Source organism: Cololabis saira, chromosome 18 (assembly GCF_033807715.1).
Source record: "Cololabis saira isolate AMF1-May2022 chromosome 18, fColSai1.1, whole genome shotgun sequence".
Classification (NCBI taxonomy): domain Eukaryota; kingdom Metazoa; phylum Chordata; class Actinopteri; order Beloniformes; family Belonidae; genus Cololabis; species Cololabis saira.
Window position 1 is genome coordinate 237,904 of NC_084604.1, and position 22,629 is coordinate 260,532.

A 22,629-nucleotide genomic window follows, 5' to 3' on the forward strand; every position below is an offset into this window, starting at 1 on the left:
CCAACGAAGCTTAAGAACTCAGTACAAAGTCCCATGATACCACCCACGACTCCCTATGTCAAACCATTAAAAAGTTATAGCAGAAAAAAGGGACAACCAATCAGAAGAAGGGGCGGGGCTAATTCTGGCCAATGAAGGTCAAGGACTCCATAAAGAATCTGATGACACCACCCAGGACTCTCTATGTCAAACCATTCCAATGTTATAGCAGAAAATCGGGACAACCAATCAGAAGAAGGGGTGGGGCTAATTAAGGCCAACGAAACTTAAGGACTCATTACAGAGTCCCATGACACCACCCACAACTTCCTATGTCAAACCATTCAAAAGTTATGGCAGATAAAAGTATTCTAGGGGGCGCTGTTGAGCCGTTAGGCCACGCCCATTAATGCAAACCATGAAATATCAAATTTATCGCCAAGTCTGGCTTGCATGCAAAAGTTGGTGACTTTTGGAGAACTATCAAATATGGACCAATCACATGAAGGGGGGGGCGCGCCTTTTGGCGTCTAGCGTCGCCACAGTAACACTTTTGAAAGAGAAAAGTAATGCGTGTAGTCGCAGGATGTAGACGCACATTTTGATGTATAACACACCTGGGTGCACGTTACGGTTCGGGCTGAATTAACTGCCGAAGGAATGGCATAAATTTAGCCAAAATGACACAATTTATTCAAAATGGCCGACATCCTGTTCGGTTTTGGCCATGGCTCCAAGAGACTTTTCTTTAAGTTGTGCCATGATACAGGTGTGTAGCGATTTTTGTGCATGTACGTCAAACCGTATTCTGGGGCTTGAGGCACAAAGTTTTCCGGGGGGCGCTGTTGAGCCATTTTGCCACGCCCATTAATGTAAACCAATCAGATAAAGGGTGCCGCGCTTTTTGGCATCTAGCGTCGCCAGGGTAACACTTTTGAAAGAGAAAAGTAATGCGCGTAGTCGCAGGATGGAGACGCACATTTTGATGTATAACACATCTGGGTTCACGATACGGTTCGGGCCGTATTAATTCTCGAAGGAATGGCATATATTGCTCCAAAATTACGTGATTAAATAAGAATGTTCAAAATGGCCGACTTCCTGTTCGGTTTCGGCCATGGCGCCAAGAGACTTTTCTTTATGTAGCGACATGATAAAGATGTGTACCGATTTTCGTTCATGTACGTCAAACCGTATTATGGGGCTTGAGGCGCAAAGTTTTTTCTGTTGGAACCAATCAGATGAAGCGTGGGCTGGCTTTTTGGCGTCTAGCGTCGCCACGGTAACGCTTTTGAAAGAGAAAAGTAATGCGTGTTGTCGCAGGATGGAGACGCACATTTTGATGTATAACACACCTGGGTGCACGTTACGGTTCGGGCCGTATTAACTGCCGAAGGAATGGCATACATTTTGCCAAAATGACACAGCAAATTCAAAATGTCCGACATCCTGTTCGTTTTCGGGCATGACCCCAAGAGACTTTTCTTTAAGTTGTCCCATGATACAGGTGTGTACCGATTTTCGTGCATGTACGTCAAACCGTATTGTGGGGCTTGAGGCACAAAGTTTTACAAGGGGGCGCTGTTGAGCCATTTTGCCACGCCCATTAATGCAAACCATTAAATATCAAATTTTTCGCCAGGCCTGACTTGCATGCAAAATTTGGTGACTTTTTGGGCACGTTTAGGGGCGCAAAAAGGCCTTCCTTTCGTCAGAAAAATAATAACGCGAAGAATTCCTACAGATACAATAGGGCCTTCGCACTGAAGGTGCTCGGGCCCTAATAATAATAAAAATTCCTACAGATACAATAGGGCCTTCGCACTGAAGGTGCTCGGGCCCTAATGATCTTTTACCAACCTCTTTTGAAATTCTAGGAACAAAGAAAAAAGGAAAATTCATACGTCTGAGTGAGTATGGACAGTTCTATGGAATCATGAGTTCTTTTAAATGTGGAGGACAGTGAAAATAAACACATTTAAAAAGGAAGTGAAGCCAGTGAAACTGCCGTCTAGATTTGGGTTGAAACCAGTTCAATGAATCAAACATAAAACAATGACGTGTTCTGAAAGGACAAATAAAGAAAAACATCATACAAATCATATATACTTTGATGTATTGATCTCACTCAATCAGATACGCAGTATGATGTTAAGGTGATGACAACAAATACATTCTTAGTCTTCGTTTCAAATCAGCCTTTCTCTTGAGCTAATGGCGTTTATGTGGCGGTTGCAGGAAGGATTTTGAGGAGCTGTTTGATGTGATCATCACAAATGCCCTGAAGCCCGGATTCTTCTCCCTGGTGCCCCAGCAGAGACCCTTCAGGACCCTCAGTGAGTATTTTATCTGTACAGCACAACTCAACACAAGCTCATTCAAAGTGCTTTAAATTCGATTCAATTTCAATTCAATGTATATATTTGTTAACAGGGACTGTACATGTTGATGAACACAAGTGTAAACATGCATGGCTATAGCCATAGGCTAATTTCCACCATTTGTCCATGCGGCAAATCAATGCCAGACATAAACATTAAAAGCAGCAAGACACAATTAAACAGTAAATAACAAATAAAATTAAAGCTGCAAGCAGCAATGAACGGGCCCTCGCACTCACGGCCACCGCCCCCCATAAGTATCAGAAATGACACCACCCACGACTTCCTATGTCAAACCATTGAAAAGTTATAGCAGAAAAAAGGGACAACCAATCAGAAGAAGGGGCGGTGCTAATTCAAGCCAATGAAGGTCAAGGACCCCATACAGAATCTGATGACACCACCCACGACTCTCTATGTCAAACCATTCAAAAGTTATAGCAGAAAATCGGGACAACCAATCAGAAGAAGGGGCGGGGCTAATTAAGGCCAACGAAGCTTATGGACTCATTACAGAGTCCCATGACACCACCCACGACTTCCTATGTCAAACCATTCAAAAGTTATAGCAGAAAAAAGGAACAACCAATCAGAAGAAGGGGCGGGGCTAATTTAAGCCAATGAAGGTCAAGGGCTCCATAAAGAATCCCATGACACCACCCACCACTCTCTATGTCAAACCATTCCAAAGTTATAGCAGAAAATCGGGACAACCAATCAGAAGAAGAGGCGGGGCTAATTCAGGCCAATGAAGGTCAAGGACTCCATACAGAATCTTATGACACCACCCAGGACTCTCTATGTCAAACCATTCCAAAGTTATAGCAGAAAATCGGGACAACCAATCAGAAGAAGGGGCGGGGCTAATTAAGGCCAACGAAGCTTAAGGACTCATTACAGAGTCCCATGACACCACCCACAACTTCCTATGTCAAACCATTCAAAAGTTATGGCAGAGAAAAGTATTCTAGGGGGCGCTGTTGAGCCGTTAGGCCACGCCCATTAATGCAAACCATGAAATATCAAATGTATCGCCAGGCCTGGCTTGCATGCAAAATTTGGTGACTATCAAATATGGACCAATCAGATGAAGGGGGGGCGCGCCTTTTGGCGTCTAGCGTCGCCATGGTAAAACTTTTGAAAGAGAAAAGTAATGCGTGGTGTAGCAGGATGGAGACGCACATTTTGATGTATAACACTCCTGGGTGCACGTTACGGTTCGGGCCGTATTAATTGCCGAAGGAATGGCATAAATTTAGCCAAAATTACACAATTAATTCAAAATGGCCGACTTCCTGTTCGGTTTCGGCCATGGCTCCAAGAGACTTTTCTTTAAGTTGTGCCATGCTACACGTGTGTAGCGATTTTCGTGCATGTACGTCAAACCGTATCGTGGGGCTTGAGGCACAAAGTTTTCCGGGGGGCGCTGTTCAGCCATTTTGCCACGCCCATTAATGCAAACCATGAAATATCAAATTTATCGCCAGGCCCTGCTTGCATGCCAAATTTGGTGCCTTTTGGGGAACTATCAAGTATGGACCAATCAGATGAAGGGGGGGCACGCTTGTTGGCGTCTAGCGTCGCCACGGTAACACTTTTGAAAGAGAAAAGTAATGCGCGTAGTCGCAGGATAGAGACGCACATTTTGATGTATAACACATCTGGGTTCATGATACGGTTCGGGCCGTATTAATTCTCGAAGGAATGGCATATATTGCTCCAAAATTACGTGATTCATTCAGAATGTTCAAAATGGCCGACTTCCTGTTCGGTTTCGACCATGGTGCCAAGAGACTTTTCTGTAAGTTGCAACATGATACAGGTGTGTACCGACTTTCGTTCATGTACGTCAAAGCGTATTATGGGGCTTGAGGCGCAAAGTTTTTTCTGTCTGAACCAATCAGATGAAGGGTGGGCACGCTTTTTGGCGTCTAGCGTCGCCATGGTAACGATTTTGAAAGAGAAAAGTAATGCGTGGGGTCGGAGGATGGAGACGCACATTTTGATGTATAACACACTTGGGGGAAGGTTACGGTTCGGGCTGAATTAACTGCCGAAGGAATGCATAAATTTCGCCAAAATGACACGATTAATTCAAAATGGCCGACTTCCTGTTCGGTTTCTCGACATGACGCCCAGAGACTTTTCTTTAAGTTGCGCCATGATACAGGTGTGTACCGATTTTCGTGCATGTACGTCAAACCGTATCGTGGGGCTTGAGGCACAAAGTTTTCAAGGGGGCGCTGTTGAGCCATTTTACCACGCCAATTAATGCAAACCATTAAATATCAAATTTTTCGCCAGGCCTGACTTGGGTGCAAAATTTGGTGACTTTTTGGGCATGTTAAGGGGGGCAAAAAGGCCATCACTTTGTCAGAAGAAAAATAATAATAATAAGAAAAATTCCTGCAAATACAATAGGGCCTTCGCACTGAAGGTGCTCGGGCCCTAATTAAAGCTGCAAGCAGCGATGAACGGGCCCTCGCACTCACGGCCACCGCCCCCCATAAGCATATCAGAAATGACACCACCCACGACTTCCTATGTCAAACCATTCAAAAGTTATAGCAGAAAAAAAGAACAACCAATCAGAAGAAGGGGCGGGGCTAATTAAGGCCAACGAAGCTCAAGGACTCCATAACGAATCTGATGACACCACCCACGACTCTCTATGTCAAACCATTCAAAAGTTATAGCAGAAAATCGGGACAACCAATCAGAAGAAGGGGCGGGGCAAATTAAGGCCAACGAAGCTCAAGGACTCCATACAGAGTCCCATGACACCACCCACAACTTCCTATGTCAAACCATTCAAAAGTTATGGCAGAGAAAAGTATTCTAGGGGGCGCTGTTGAGCCGTTAGGCCACGCCCATTAATGCAAACCATGAAATATCAAATCTATCGCCAAGTCTGTCTTGCATGTAAAATTTGGTGACTTTTGGAGAACTATCAAATATGGACCAATCAGATTTCAAAATGGCCGACTTCCTGTTGGGTTTCGGCCATGGCTCCAAGAGACTTTTCTTTAAGTTGTGCCATGATACAGGTGTGTAGCGATTTTCGTGCATGTACATGAAACCGTATTTTGGGGCTTGAGGCACAAAGTTTTCCGGGGGGCGCTGTTGAGCCATTTTGCCACGCCCATTAATGCAAACCATGACATATTAAATTTATCGCCAGGCCTGGCTTGCATGCCAGATTTGGTGCTTTTTGGGGAACTATCAAATATGGACCAATCAGATGAGGGGGGGGTGCGCTTGTTGGCGTCTAGCGTCGCCACGGTAACACTTTTGAAAGAGAAAAGTAATGCGTGTAGTCGCAGGATGGAGACGCACATCTTGATGTATAACACATCTGGGTTCACGATACGGTTCGGGCCGTATTAATTCTCGAAGGAATGGCATATATTGCTCCAAAATTACGCGATTAATTCAGAATGTTCAAAATGGCCGACTTCCTGTTCGGTTTCGGCCACAGCGCCAAGAGACTTTTCTTTAAGTTGCGACATGATACAGGTGTGTACCGATTTTCGTTCATGTACGTCAAACCGTATTATGGGGCTTGAGGCGCAAAGTTTTTTCTGTCTGAACCAATCAGATGAAGGGTGGGCACGCTTTTTGGCGTCTAGCGTCGCCACGGTGACGCTTTTGAAAGAGAAAAGTAATGCGTGGTGTCGGAGGATGGCGACGCACATTTTGATGTATAACACACTTGGGGGCACGTTACGGTTCGGGCCGTATTAACTGCCGAAGGAAGGCATAAATTTCGCCAAAATGACACGATTAATTCAAAATCGCCGACTTCCTGTTCGGTTTCTCGACATGACGCCCAGAGACTTTTCTTTAAGTTACGTCATGATACAGGCGTGTACCGATTTTCGTGCATGTACGTCAAACCGTATCGTGGGGCTTGAGGCACAAAGTTTTCAAGGGGGCGCTGTTGAGCCATTTTGCCACGCCCATTAATGCAAACCATTAAATATCAAATTTTTCGCCAGGCCTGGCTTGGGTGCAAAGTTTGGTGACTTTTTGGGCACGTTTAGGGGGGCAAAAAGGCCCTCCTTTCGTCAGAAAAATAATAATAATAATAAAAATTAAAGCTGCAAGCAGCGATGAACGGGCCCTCGCACTCACGGCCCCCCATAAGCATATCAGAAATGACACCACCCACGACTTCCTATGTCAAACCATTCAAAAGTTATAGCAGAAAATCGGGACAACCAATCAGAAGAAGGGGCGGGGCTAATTCACGCCAATGAAGGTCAAGGACTCCATACAGAATCTGATGATACCACCCACGACTCTCTATGTCAAACCATTCAAAAGTTATAGCAGAAAATCGGGACAACCAATCAGAAGAAGGGGCGGGGCTAATTAAGGCCAACGAAGCTTAAGAACTCATTACAGAGTCCCATGACACCACCCACGACTTCCTATGTCAAACCATTAAAAAGTTATAGCAGAAAAAAGGGACAACCAATCAGAAGAAGGGGCGGGGCTAATTAAGGCCAACGAAGCTCAAGGACTCCATAACGAATCTGATGACCCCACCCACGACTCTCTATGTCAAACCATTCAAAAGTTATAGCAGAAAATCGGGACAACCAATCAGAAGAAGGGGCGGGGCTAATTAAGGCCAACGAAGATCAAGGACTCCATACAGAGTCCCATGACACCACCCACAACTTCCTATGTCAAACCATTCAAAAGTTATGGCAGAGAAAAGTATTCTAGGGGGCGCTGTTGAGCCGTTAGGCCACGCCCATTAATGCAAACCATGAAATATCAAATTTATCGCCAAGTCTGTCTTGCATGCCAAATTTGGTGACTTTTGGAGAACTATCAAATATGGACCAATCAGATTTCAAAATGGCCGACTTCCTGTTGGGTTTCGGCCATGGCTCCAAGAGACTTTTCTTTAAGTTGTGCCATGATACAGGTGTGTAGCGATTTTCGTGCATGTACATCAAACCGTATTGTGGGGCTTGAGGCACAAAGTTTTCCGGGGGGCGCTGTTGAGCCATTTTGCCACGCCCACTAATGCAAACCATGAAATATTAAATTTATCGCCAGGCCTGGCTTGCGTGCCAAATTTGGTGCCTTTTGGGGAACTATCAAATATGGACCAATCAGATGAAGGGGGGGTGCGCTTGTTGGCGTCTAGCGTCGCCACGGTAACACTTTTGAAAGAGAAAAGTAATGCGTGTAGTCGCAGGATGGAGACGCACATTTTGATGTATAACACACCTGGGTTCACGATACGGTTCGGGCCGTATTAATTCTCGAAGGAATGGCTCATATTGCTCCAAAATTACGCGATTAATTCAGAATGTTTAAAATGGCCGACTTCCTGTTCGGTTTCGGCCATGGCGCCAAGAGACTTTTCTTTAAGTTGCAACATGATACAGGTGTGTACCGATTTTCGTTCATGTATGTCACACCGTATTCTGGGGCTTGAGGCGCAAAGTTTTTTCGGTCTGAACCAACCAGATGAAGGGTGGGCGCGCTTTTTGGCGTCTAGCGTCGCCACGGTAACGCTTTTGAAAGAGAAAAGTAATGCGTGTTGTCGCAGGATGGAGACGCACATTTTGATGTATAACACACCTGGATGCACATTACGGTTCGGGCCGTATTAACTGCCGAAGGAATGGCATAAATTTCGCCAAAATGACACGATTAATTCAAAATGGCCGACTTCCTGTTCGGTTTCTCGACATGACGCCCAGAGACTTTTCTTTAAGTTGTGACATGATACAGGTGTGTACCGATTTTCGTGCATGTACGACAAACCGCATTGTGGGGCTTGAGGCACAAAGTTTTCAAGGGGGCGCTGTTGAGCCATTTTGCCACGCCCATTAATGTAAACCATTAAATATCAAATTTTTCGCCAGGCCTGACTTGCGTGCAAAATTTGGTGACTTTTTGGGCACGTTTAGGGGGGCAAAAAGGCCTTCCTTTTGTCAGAAAAATAATAATAATAACGCGAAGAATTCCTACAGATACAATAGGGCCTTCGCACTGAAGGTGCTCGGGCCCTAATTAAAGCTGCAAGCAGCGATGAACGGGCCCTCGCACTCACGTCCACCGCCCCCCATAAGCATATCAGAAATGTCACCACCCACGACTCTCTATGTCAACCCATTCAAAAGTTATAGCAGAAAAAAGGAACAACCAATCAGAGGAAGGGGCGGGGCTAGTTCAGGCCAATGAAGGTCAAGGACTCATTACAGAGTCCCATGACACCACCCACAACTTCCTATGTCAAACCATTCAAAAGTTATGGCAGAGAAAAGTATTCTAGGGGGCGCTGTTGAGCCGTTAGGCCACGCCCATTAATGCAAACCATTAAATATCAAATGTATCACCAGGCCTGGCTTGCATGCAAAATTTGGTGACTTTTGGAGAACTATCAAATATGGACCAATCAGATGAAGGGGACGAGCGCTTTTTCACGTCTAGCGTCACCACGGTAACACTTTTGAAAGAGAAAAGTAATGTGCGTCGTCGCAGGAAAGAGACGCACATCTTGATGTAAAAAAAACACAAAATTTGCTTACAAAAATTTCAGCATCCTGCCAGGCTCGAACTCCCAACCACCGGCACCAAAGATCGCAATGATCTGGTTGAGCTATATCTCAGCTGATACCTCACTTTGACTTACTGGCTTAGGAGAGACCAAGATAGCGATATAATGTCTGGAACTTTTTTTTCCTAATTTTTTAAATATTTGTAAGGTATAAATATTAGTAAAACAGTACTATTTTATTATTACTTTTTCTGTAACCATTCTACCGAGGTTATAACCGGGCTGAGCACGGGACTGTTTCTAACGTCACCACATTACAACAGCTGATTGGTCGGGGGGCGGGGCCGTCATCACCCTACTCGCCACTGATTGGTCGGGGGGCGGGGCCGTCATCACCCTACTCGCCACTGATTGGTCGGGGGGCGGGGCCGGCAGACGTTTGAATCAGGAAGCGGGAGTCAAACCATTAAAAAGTTATAGCAGAAAAAAGGGACAACCAATCAGAAGAAGGGGCGGGGCTAATTAAGGCCAACGAAGCTTAAGGACTCATTACTGAGTCCCATGACACCACCCACAACTTCCTATGTCAAACCATTCAAAAGTTATGGCAGATAAAAGTATTCTAGGGGGCGCTGTTGAGCCGTTAGGCCACGCCCATTAATGCAAACCATGAAATATCAAATGTATCGCCAAGTCTGACTTGCATGCAAAATTTGATTACTTTTGGAAAACTATCAAATATGGACCAATCAGATGAAGGGGACGAGCGCTTTTTCACGTCTAGCGTCGCCACGGTAACACTTTTGAAAGAGAAAAGTAATGTGCGTCGTCGCAGGAAAGAGACGCACATCTTGATGTAAAAAAAACACAAAATTTGCTTACAAAATTTTCAGCATCCTGCCGGGGTCGAACTCCCAACCACCGGCACCAAAGACGGCAATGATCTGGCTGAGCTATATCTCAGCTCATACCTCACTTTGACTTACTGGCTTAGGACAGACCAAGATAGCGATATTATGTCTAGAACTTTTTTTTCCTAATTTTTTAAATATTTGTAAGGTATAAATATTAGTAAAACAGTACTATTTTTTTATTACTTTTTCTGTAACCATTCTACCGAGGTTATAACCGGGCTGAGCACGGGACTGTTTCTAACGTCACCACATTACAACAGCTGATTGGTCGGGGGGCGGGGCCGTCATCACCCTACTCGCCACTGATTGGTCGGGGGGCGGGGCCGTCATCACCCTACTCGCCACTGATTGGTCGGGGGGCGGGGCCGGCAGACGTTTGAATCAGGAAGCGGGAGTCAAACCATTAAAAAGTTATAGCAGAAAAAAGGGACAACCAATCAGAAGAAGGGGCGGGGCTAATTAAGGCCAACGAAGCTTAAGGACTCATTACTGAGTCCCATGACACCACCCACAACTTCCTATGTCATACCATTCAAAAGTTATGGCAGATAAAAGTATTCTACGGGGCGCTGTTGAGCCGTTAGGCCACGCCCATTAATGCAAACCATGAAATATCAAATGTATCGCCAAGTCTGACTTGCATGCAAAATTTGATTACTTTTGGAGAACTATCAAATATGGACCAATCAGATGAAGGGGGGGGCGCGCCTTTTGGCGTCTAGCGTCGCCACGGTAACACTTTTGAAAGAGAAAAGTAATGCGTGTAGTCCCAGGATGGAGACGCACATTTTGATGTATAACACACCTGGGTGCACATTACGGTTCGGGCCATATTAATTGCCGAAGGAATGGCATAAATTGCGCCAAAATGACACGATTAATTCAAAATGGCCGACTTCCTGTTCGGTTTCTCGACATGACGCCCAGAGACTTTTCTTTAAGTTGTGACATGATACAGGTGTGTACCGATTTTCGTGCATGTACGACAAACCGCATTGTGGGGCTTGAGGCACAAAGTTTTCAAGGGGGCGCTGTTGAGCCATTTTGCCACGCCCATTAATGTAAACCATTAAATATCAAATTTTTCGCCAGGCCTGACTTGCGTGCAAAATTTGGTGACTTTTTGGGCACGTTTAGGGGGGCAAAAAGGCCGACTTCCTGCTCGGTTTCGGCCATGGCTCCAAGAGACTTTTCTTGAAGTTGTGCCATGATACAGGTGTGTAGCGATTTTCGTGCATGTACGTCAAACCGTATCGTGGGGCTTGAGGCACAAAGTTTTCCGGGGGGCGCTGTTGAGCCATTTTGCCACGCCCATTAATGTAAACCATAAAATATCAAATTTACCGCCAGGCCTGGCTTGCATGCCAAATTTGGTGCCTTTTGGGGAACTATCAAATATGGACCAATCAGATGAAGGGGGGGTGCGCTTGTGGGCGTCTAGCGTCGCCACGGTAACACTTTTGAAAGTGAAAAGTAATGCGTGTAGTCGCAGGATGGAGACGCACATTTTGATGTATAACACATCTGGGTGCACGATACGGTTCGGGCCGTATTAATTCTCGAAGGAATGGCATATATTGCTCCAAAATTACGCGATTAATTCAGAATGTTCAAAATGGCCGACTTCCTGTTCGGTTTCGGCCATGGCGCCAAGAGACTTTTCTTTAAGTTGCGACATGATACAGGTGTGTACCGATTTTCGTTCATGTACGTCAAAGCGTATTATGGGGCTTGAGGCGCAAAGTTTTTTCGGTCTGAACCAATCAGATGAAGGGTGGGCGCGCTTTTTGTCGTCTAGCGTCGCCACGGTAACGCTTTTGAAAGAGAAAAGTAATGCGTGGTGTCGGAGGATGGAGACGCACATTTTGATGTATAACACACTTGGGGGCACGTTACGGTTCGGGCCGTATTAACTGCCGAAGGAAGGGCATAAATTGCGCCAAAATTACACAATTAATTCAAAATGGCCGACTTCCTGTTCGGTTTCGGGCATGGCTCCAAGAGACTTTTCTTGAAGTTGTGCCATGATACAGGTGTGTAGCGATTTTCGTGCATGTACGTCAAACCGTATCGTGGGGCTTGAGGCACAAAGTTTTCAAGGGGGCGCTGTTGAGCCATTTTGCCACGCCCATTAATGCAAACCATTAAATATCAAATTTTTCGCCAGGCCTGCCTTGCATGCAAAATTTGGTGACTTTTTGGGCACGTTTAGGGGGGCAAAAAGGCCCTCCTTTCGTCAGAAAAATAATAATAATAATAATTAAAGCTGCAAGCAGCGATGAACGGGCCCTCGCACTCACGGCCACCGCCCCCCATAAGCATATCAGAAACGATACCACCCACGACTTCCTATGTCAAACCATTCAAAAGTTATAGCAGAAAAAAGGGACAACCAATCAGAAGAAGGGGCGGGGTTAATTCAGGCCAATGAAGGTCAAGGACTCATTACAGAGTCCCATGACACCACCCCCGACTCTCTATGTCAAAACACTCAAATGTTATAGCAGGAAATAGGGACAACCAATCAGAAGAAGGGGCGGGGCTATAATAAATTAAAAATGGCTGACTTCCTGTTCGGTTTCGGCCATGGCTCCAAAAGACTTTTCTTTAAGTTGCAACATGATACAGGTGTGTAGCGATTTTCGTGCATGTACGTCAAACCGTATTGTGGGGCTTGAGGCACAAAGTTTTCCGGGGGACGCTGTTGAGCCATTTTGCCACGCCCATTAATGCAAACCATAAAATATCAAATTTATCGCCAGGCATGGCTTGCTTGCAAAATTTGGTGACTTTTGGGGAACTATCAAATATGGACCAATCAGATGAAGGGGGGCGCGCTTTTTGCCGTCTAGCGTCGCCACGTTAACACTTTTGAAAGAGAAAAGTAATGCGTGTTGTCGCAGGATGGAGACGCACATTTTTATGTATAACACACCTGGGTGCACGTTACGGTTCGGGCCGTATTAACTGCCGAAAAAATGGCATAAATTGCGTCAAAGTGACACGATTAATTCAAAATGGCTCACTTCCTGTTCGGTTTCGGCCATGTCGCCAAGAGACTTTTCTTTAAGTTGTGTACTGATACAGGTCTGTACCGATTTTCGTGCATGTACGTCAAACCGTATTGTGGGGCTTGAGGCACAAAGTTTTCAAGGGGGCGCTGTTGAGCCATTTTGCCACGCCCATTAATGTAAACCATAAAATATCAAATTTTTCGCCAGGCCTGACTTGCATGCAAAATTTGGTGACTTTTTGGGCACGTTTAGGGGGGCAAAAAGGCCTTCCTTTTGTCAGAAGAAAAAGAAAAAGAAAAAGAAAAAGAAAAAAAATTCCTACAGATACAATAGGGCCTTCGCACTGTAAGTGCTCGGGCCCTAATAATAATAACGCAAAGAATTCCTACAGATACAATAGGGCCTTCGCACTGAAGGTGCTCGGGCCCTAAAAATACAAATAATTCCTACAGATACAATAGGGCCTTCGCACTGAAGGTGCTCGGGCCCTAATAATAATTAAAGCTGCAAGCAGCGATGAACGGGCCCTCGCACTCACGGCCACCGCCCCCCATAAGCATATCAGAAATGACACCACCCACGACTTCCTATGTCAAACCATTCAAAAGTTATAGCAGAAAAAAGGGACAACCAATCAGAAGAAGGGGCGGGGCTAATTCAGGCCAATGAAGGTCAAGGACTCCATACAGAATCTGATGACACCACCACGACTCTCTATGTCAAACCATTCAAAAGTTATAGCAGAAAATCGGGACAACCAATCAGAAGAAGAGGCGGAGCTAATTAAGGCCAAAGAAGCTCAAGGACTCATTACAGATTCCCATGACACCACCCACGACTCTCTATGTCAAACCATTCAAAAGTTATAGCAGAAAAAAAGGGACAACCAATCAGAAGAAGGGGCGGGGCTAATTCAGGCCAATGAATGTCAAGGACTCCATACAGAATCTGATGACACCACCCACGACTCTCTATGTCAAACCATTCAAAAGTTAGAGCAGAAAATCGGGACAATAATCAGAAGAAGGGGCGGGGCTAATTTTCACCAATTATGGTCAAGGATTCAATACCGAGTCCCATGACAACACCCACAACTTCCTATGTCAAACCATTCAAAAGTTATGGCAGAGAAAAGTATTCTAGGGGGCTCTGTTGAGCCGTTAGGCCACGCCCATTAATGCAAATCATGAAATATCAAATTTATCACCAGGCCTGGCTTGCATGCAAAATTTGGTGACTTTTGGAGAACTATCAAATATGGACCAATCAGATGAAGGGGGGGAACGCTTTTTGGCGTCTAGCGTCGCCACGGTAACACTTTTGAAAGAGAAAAGTAATGCGCGTAGTTGCAAGATGAAGACGCACATTTTGATGTATAACACACCTGGGTGCACATTACGATTCGGGCAGTATTAATTGCCGAAGGAATGGCATAAATTGCGCCAAAATTACACAATTAATTAAAAATGGCTGACTTCCTGTTCGGTTTCGGCCATGACGCCAAGATACTTTTCTTTAAGTTGCAACATGATACAGGTGTGTACCGATTTTTGTGCATGTACGTCAAACCGTATTGTGGGGCTTGAGGCACAAAGTTTTCCGGGGGGCGCTGTTGAGCCGTTAGGCCACGCCCATTAATGCAAACCATGAAATATCAAATTTATCGCCAGGCCTGGCTTTCATGCAAAATTTGGTGACTTTTGGGGAACTATTAAATATGGACCAATCACATGAAGGGAAGGTGCGCTTTTTGGCGTCTAGCGTCGCCACGGTAACACTTTTGAAAGAGAAAAGTAATGCGGGTAGTCGCAAGATGAAGACGCACATTTTGATGTATAACACACCTGGGTGCACATTACGATTCGGGCAGTATTAATTGCCGAAGGAATGGCATAAATTGCGCCAAAATTACACAATTAATTCACAATGGCCGACTTCCTGTTCGGTTTCGGCCATGGCTCCAAGAGACTTTTCTTTAAGTTGTGCCATGATACAGGTGTGTAGCGATTTTCGTGCATGTAAGTCAAACCGTATTGTGGGGCTTGAGGCACAAAGTTTTCCGGGGGGCGCTGTTGAGCCATTTTGCCACGCCCATTAATGCAAACCATGAAATATCAAATTTTTCGCCAGGCCTGCCTTGCAAGCAAAATATGGTGACTTTTGGGGAACTATCAAATATGGACCAATAAGATGAAGGGGGGCGCGCTTTTTGGCGTCTAGCGTCACCACGGTAACACTTTTGAAAGAGAAAAGTAATGCGCGTAGTCGCAGGATAGAGACGCACATTTTGATGTATAACACACCTGGGTGTACGTTACGGTTCGGGCCGTATTAATTCTCGAAGGAATGGCTCATATTGCTCCAAAATTACGCGATTAATTCAGAATGTTCAAAATGGCCGACTTCCTGTTCGGTTTCGGCCATGGCGCCAAGAGACTTTTCTTTAAGTTGCGACATGATACAGGTGTGTACCGATTTTCATGCATGTACGTCAAACCGTATTGTGGGGCTTGAGGCGCAAAGTTTTTTCTGTCTGAACCAACCAGATGAAGGGTGGGCGCGCTTTTTGGCGTCTAGCGTCGCCACGGTAACGCTTTTGAAAGAGAAAAGTAATGCGTGTTGTCGCAGGATGGAGACGCATATTTTGATGTATAACACACTTGGGGGCACGTTACGGTTCGGGCCGTATTAACTGCCGAAGGAATGGCATAAATTGCGCCAAAGTGACACGATTAATTCAAAATGGCTGACTTCCTGTTCGGTTTCGGCCATGTCGCCAAGAGACTTTTCTTTAAGTTGTGTACTGATACAGGTGTGTAGCGATTTTCGTGCATGTACGTCAAACCGTATTGTGGGGCTTGAGGCACGAAGTTTTCCGGGGGGGCGCTGTTGAGCCATTTTGTCATGCCCATTAATGTAAACCATTAAATATCAAATTTTTCGCCAGGCCTGACTTGCATGCAAAATTTGGTGACTTTTTGGCCACGTTTAGGGGGGCAAAAAGGCCCTCCTTTCGTCAGAAGAAAGAAAGAAAGAAAAATTCCTACAGATACAATAGGGCCTTCGCACTGAAGGTGCTCGGGCCCTAATGAACACATACAACCTCATTAGTTTAACATGAACTCGGCTCAAATGCAGAAACGATGTGTAAATAGTCAAAATAAAGATCTAAGTACACACCGTGGAGAGGATTGTTAAAAGGAACCCTGGCTATTAAGACATGCAGGTCTTAAAAGATAAATGTTGGTATCAATTATAACAATGTGATATAAAAAACCTTGTTGATGTCTTCGTTTTTATAAAATTTGAAAATATAATTTAACTCGTAGGTCGCCATTGTTGTTTACATTCTGGGTAGTGACGTCAGACGGTGGCTCCTGCTAGCCCCCGTCCACTGTTTTGACACCCAGAAACAGATGAAAACACAGCTAAACAGGTGACGGCGCAACAGAAACACAGATGAAAACACAGCTAAACATTAAGGTGACGGCGCACCTACAAAAAAGTAAAAAAAATAAATAAAAAAAAGTACTGCACCATACAGCATGAACTATAAAAACACCATAAAACTCAGATAGACTAACAGACAACACGTTTCAACTAGCAGATAGCCGATGCTACAATAAAAACCCCAGCCAGATCTGGCGTCATTAAATTAAATAAAGATGTTCTTGCCTATTTGACGCGAATTCTGCGCCTCCCGTTTCGTCAAACTCCCGGGCCAGTCCCCTCAGCCTCTGGTCTGTCATCAAACGGTGGACCCAGCAGCGAGGCCGGTTTTAGGGGGGGAGAGGGGTGGGCTATGCCCACCCAAACGTGCATCCTGCCCACCGGTGTCTCCATCCCGGCGGCGGCGAGAACGGATGGCGGTGCGCTGCCGGCTCTAGAGCCACGGCTACGGAGTCTACGCCGTAGGCTACGCCGTTGACGCCGTAGCCTAATGCACTGGTAAGATGCGCACGACATTGATCATTTTTGCAGATCTCCCGTGCATCACAGAACTTTGATCCAGTTTGCCTGAACCGAAACGTCTTATGGGCTCCCTCGTCAGCCTCCACGGCCGGGAGAGTGCTGCTCATCTATGTTTTAGATACCTGTTGCAGTTAAACTAACGCGGCTTATCTTCCCAGAGCCACCGGTCTACGTCATCGCCACCAGAATGCATTGCGCAAGTAAAACATGGCGCCTCCCGCAGGTCAAAATATGTGATAAACATTGTAGATTTTTAAAGCAATTAGATTATTATATGGGTTTCTAACAACATATTTTAGTATAAGAGAACAATTGTGGCTAATTAGGGACTACAAGTCTTAATAACCAGGGTTCCTTTTAACACAATGCAAAGTAGGGAGAACATCAGCAGTGATAGTTGACGAGCAGTTGTTGGATATGTTGTATCTGAGGAACCCTTTAAAGGAGCATGAGGCTCCTTTTAAGAAATGAGACTCTTTAGCGCCACCCTTCACCACGACGGCTGTTGGGGGTACTGTAGCCAACAGCGAAGCCGGCACGGGAGAACGGGGAGAACGCGCATGCAGCGTCATTTGACGTCACATCCGCAGGACAGCGCGGGAAATTCGGCCCCACAATTGCAGCACATTTTGCAGCACACAGCCTGTTCAAGGCAACAGAGAGATACACTAGAGGGCTCATTCTTTTTGGTTTGGAACGCTTCATCTGACATTATTACTAGAAAACTTAAAACGTATACAAATTTTTTTCATAAATCCTGCCTCAATCCTGCCTCATGCTCCTTTAATACTTGACACATGAAATAAACACTTGTTTTGAAGTAAATCAAAAACTCCCAGGTTTTGTTTTTACCAACTTCTAAATAATTACACGAATACGTTGGTTAAGTTTGTTATTTTTTTATTCATTTGTTAAAATTTTTTCAAATTTTTGTTTTGTACAAAACTTTTTTTTCTTCTTTAGTTACAGGGTGGTTTAGGCAAGGCAAGTTTATTTGTATAGCACAATTCAACACAAGGTAATTCAAAGTTTTTTTACATCAACAATAAAAGCGGCAAGACACAATTAAACAGTAAATAACAAATAAAATGAAATTATAAGAAAAGAGGTAAAATAATAGAAAGCACCAGTTGTTAAAAAGTAAGGGCAGTAGGTCCAGCAGGTGCATCTCATTCTTACAATGGCAAGAATTATGTTTCTATACGGTCAAATCGTACAAAGACCGGGTCAAATACAGTATTACAAAAGCAATCTGTAACAATTCATACGGTGAATTAAACCAGTTTGACAATTCCATGCCACAATGCCTGTTTCAGGTCTTATTTCACATAACTGAGGAGAATTACGTTTCTATACGATCCATCACTCTCATGACCCCCAGGGATTTATCAGGAGTAGGATGTCACATACTAACCCCTTTACCTTAAACAGAAGATGGTGGAACAATATGGAAACGGCAAATGAAAGAGTACAAGAATACAATACACTTTTCTGGTAATATACATGCAATCTTGAACTTGAGACTGACTCCAAAAATGTCAGGACAGTAAAACTTTGACCACTTTGTCGCGTTTGGCATTCCCTCTCCCGGCACTGAAATGTCCCCTCCTTCCTAAAAAAAACACGTCTTAAGGTGTTCTTTGTTTCTGTTGAACATTTTCCAGACGTTGTTGATTTGGAGCAGGACTTCCAGCGGGCCAGTCCGGTCCCGGTACCGTCCTGGTACCGTCCTGGTGGTACGGTCCTGGTACCGTCCTGGTGGTACCGTCCTGGTACCGTCCTGGTACCGTCCTGGTGGTACGGTCCTGGTACCGTCCTGGTATCGTCCTGGTACCGTCCTCTTCCTCATCCATGCCTTTCAAACCGCTGCAGAATGCAGCTTTACGTGGTTGGGTTAAAAACATTCATGGGTGGCTTTTTTCTTTGGTCCAGACCTCACGGTGCCTGGTTCTTAAAAAAAAAAAAAAATACATTAAAAAAATATATATTTTTAATATGTATCCTATATATTTTAATATATTATATATATTTATTTTATATGTGTGTATATATATATATATATATATATATATATATTTTTTTTTTTTTTTTTTATATAAATGACACTCCATCCAAGATACCTCCAGCCCAACTTCCCTCCAGCGGTCACATTAACATAAATCTTCTTTGTTTTAGTTGATGGGGTGTAGGTTTTGGTCTTAAATAGTGGCCTTCAGTCGTCCTGGTGTCATTCATGCAGGATTCCAGAAATGATCTGAGCATTTAATGAAGAGATGCACAGAGTGTGCTGAACTGAACTTTGCATTATTTCTGCCTGTTTTAACCAGATTTTAGATATTTCCAAGTGTGTTTTAGTTTCCTGTTTACTTGCATGCTTGCAGTTTTCCAATTTATTTCCATTTATTCCCATACATTTCTGTGGATTAAGATAAGATCTCTGTTAAAAAAGTAGGTAGACAGGAAACGGGTAGGGGGCATTGAAGTATAGAGCGACAGTCCGGGACTCGAACCTGCCCTGCCCGCACGATGACTATAGTCTCTACAAATAGCGCCGGCTCAAGCCACTGAGCTGTCCAGTGCCCAGGCTGGAAACTTTACATGTGGATTAATGACAGTGGTACAAAAAGGTACTTAGTCAGACACCAGTAGTGCAGGTTCTCCCACTTAAAAAGATGAGAGAGGTCTGTAATTTCCATCATAGCGTCACTTCAACTATGAGAGACAGAATGGGGGGAAAGAATCCAGGAAATCACATTGTAGGATTTTTACTGAATTCATTGGTAAATTCCTGGGTAAAATAAGTATTTGGTCACCAACAAACAAGCAAGATTTCTGGCTTTCACAGACCTGTAACTTCTTCTTTAAGAGGCTCCTCTGTCCTCCACTCGTTACCTGTATTAATGCACCTGTTTTACCTGGCTATCAGTAGGGGATGGGCGGTATGGACTAAAAAATGTATCACGATAATTTCTGGCGTTTATCCCGATAACGATAAAAATTACGATTAAAAAATACCAATTCAACTCCATCTTTTTAACTATAAATCTATCACCACATTCAGTCTTTGGAGCCCCGAAATCACTGTTCTAAAAGAATACTGAATGCTACTAAACTACACCAATTAAATTTAATTAATCCTTTTCTCTCTCTCTCTCTCTTTCTTTCTTTCTTTCTTTCTTTCTTTCTTTCTTTCTTTCTTTCTTTCTTTCTTTCTTTCTTTCTTTCTTTCTTTCTTTCTTTCTTTCTTTCTTTCTTTCTTTCTTTCTTTCTTTCTATATATCTTTCTTTCTATATATCTTTCTTTCTTTCTTTCTGGCTCATTTCTTTCTTTTTCTTTCTTTCTGGCTCATTTCCTTCCTTCCTTCCTTCCTTCCTTCCTTCCTTCCTTCCTTCCTTCCTTCCTTCCGTAAATCTGGCTTTACACAAAAACGTTATCAACGGGAATTTATCATTTTTACCGCGAGATGACAAATTCTTACCGTGGGGAATTTTTTGGACGGTAAATCGTGAACGGTAAAATATCACCCATTCCTAGTTATCAGTATAAAAGAGACCTGTTTTAACTGGTTATCAGTATAAAAGTCACCTGTTTTAACTGGTTATCAGTATAAAAGTCACCTGTTTTAACTGGTTATCAGTATAAAAGACACCAGTTTTAACTGGTTATCAGTATAAAAGACACCTGTCCACAACATCAAACAGTCACACTCCAAACTCCACTATGGCCAAGACCAAAGAGCTGTCAAAGGACGTGAGAAACTAAATTGTAGACCTGCACCAGCTGGGAAGACTGAATCTGCAATAGGTAGCAGCTTGGTGTGAAGAAATCAACTGTGGGAGCAATTATTAGAAAATGGAAGACACACAAGACACTGATAATCTCCCTCCATCTGGGGCTCCAAGATCTCACCCCGGGGGGTAAAAATGATCACAAGAACGGTGAAAAAAGATCCCAGAACCACACGGGGACCTAGTGAAGGTCCAGAGAAACAAAGGAACCATCAGTAACTCACTACGATCAGGGACTCAGATCCTGCAGGGCCAGACGTTCCTGCTGAAGACAGGACATGTCCAGGTCTGAAGTTTGCTAGAGAGCATTTGGATGATGCAGAAGAGGATTGGGAGAATGTTATATGGTCAGATGAAACCAAAATAGAACTGTTTGGTAGAAACACAACTTGTGTTTGCAGGAGAAAGAAAGCTGAGTTGCATCCAGAGAACACCAAACCTACAGTGAAGCATGGGGGTGGAAACATCATGGTTTGGGGATGTTTTTCTGCAAAAGGACCAGGACGACTGATCCGTGTAGGGAAAGAATGAATGGGGCCATGTATGGTGAGATTTAGAGTGAAAACCTCCTTCCATCAGCAGGACATTGAAGATGAAATGTGGCTGGGTCTTTCAGCAGGACAATGATCCAAACACATCGTCCGGGCAACGAAGGAGTGGCTTTGTAAGAAACATTTCAAGGTCCTGGAGTGGCCTAGTGAGTCTCCAGATCTCAACCCCATAGAAAATCTTTGGAGGGAGTTGAAAGTCTGTGTCGCCCAGCGACAGCCCCAAAACATCACTGCTCTAGAGGAGATCTGCATGGAGGAACGGACCAATCACTGCTCTAGAGGAGATCTGCATGGAGGAACGGACCAATCACTGCTATAGAGGAGATCATGGAGGAACGGACCAATCACTGCTCTAGAGGAGATCTGCATGGAGGAACGGACCAATCACTGCTCTAGAGGAGATCATGGAGGAACGGACCAATCACAGCTCTAGAGGAGATCATGGAGGAACGGACCAATCACTGCTCTAGAGGAGATCTGCACGGAGGAACGGACCAATCACTGCTCTAGAGGAGATCATGGAGGAATGGACCAATCACTGCTCTAGAGGAGATCATGGAGCAACGGACCAATCACTGCTCTAGAGGAGATCTGCACGGAGGAACGGACCAATCACTGCTCCAGAGGAGATCATGGAGGAACGGACCAATCACTGCTCTAGGGGAGATCTGCACGGAGGAACGGACCAATCACTGCTCTAGAGGAGATCATGGAGGAACGGACCAATCACTGCTCTAGAGGAGATCATGGAGGAACGGACCAATCACTGCTCTAGAGGAGATCATGGAGGAACGGACCAATCACTGCTCTAGGGGAGATCTGCATGGTGGAACGGACCAATCACTGCTCTAGAGGAGATCATGGAGGAACAGACCAATCACTGCTCTAGGGGAGATCATGGAGGAACGGACCAATCACTGCTCTAGAGCAGATCATGGAGGAATGGACCAATCACTGCTCTAGAGGAGATCATGGAGGAACGGACCAAAATACCAGCAACAGTTTAGAAAACCTTATGGAGACTTACAGAAAACATTTGACCTCTGTCATTGCCAACAAAGGGCATATAACAAAGTATTGAGATGAACTTTTGTTATTGACCAAATACTTATTTTCCACTATAATTTGCAAATACATTCTTTAAAAATATGATTTTCTGGATTTGTTTTGTCAACTCATAGTTGAGATATACCTGTGATGAAAATTACAGGCCTGTCTTATCTTTTTAAGTGGGAGAACTTGCACAACTGGTGTCTGACTTTACCCCACTGTAATGAATCCACATTTGAAGTTTCCAGCCTGGTAGAGGGGAGTTATAGGGTAAAAAAGAGGCTCAGCCTCAGGGGCTAACTACTGAAACCACACACTACATACTGTATTTACGTTGTAGTACACAGTATGTACTGCACACTGGTCCATCGATCCTTTTTGTCTTATTCCACTGTAAAAACAACAAACAGATAACAAACTTTACTAACTAACAGTAATTAATCGAACTTGCAC

The 22,629-nt window shown here is 44.3% G+C and overlaps 1 protein-coding gene across 1 annotated transcript in view; it reads left to right on the forward strand.

Annotated features, from left to right (window-relative positions):
* Positions 1-22,629, forward strand: part of nt5dc1 (5'-nucleotidase domain containing 1) — a 220,510-nt gene that overhangs the window by 129,314 nt on the left and 68,567 nt on the right. Inside the window, exon 8 of the mRNA XM_061707416.1 lies at positions 2,218-2,315. Within this exon, the coding sequence (XP_061563400.1) occupies positions 2,218-2,315 (98 nt within the window). The remainder of the gene's footprint in view (positions 1-2,217; positions 2,316-22,629) is intronic.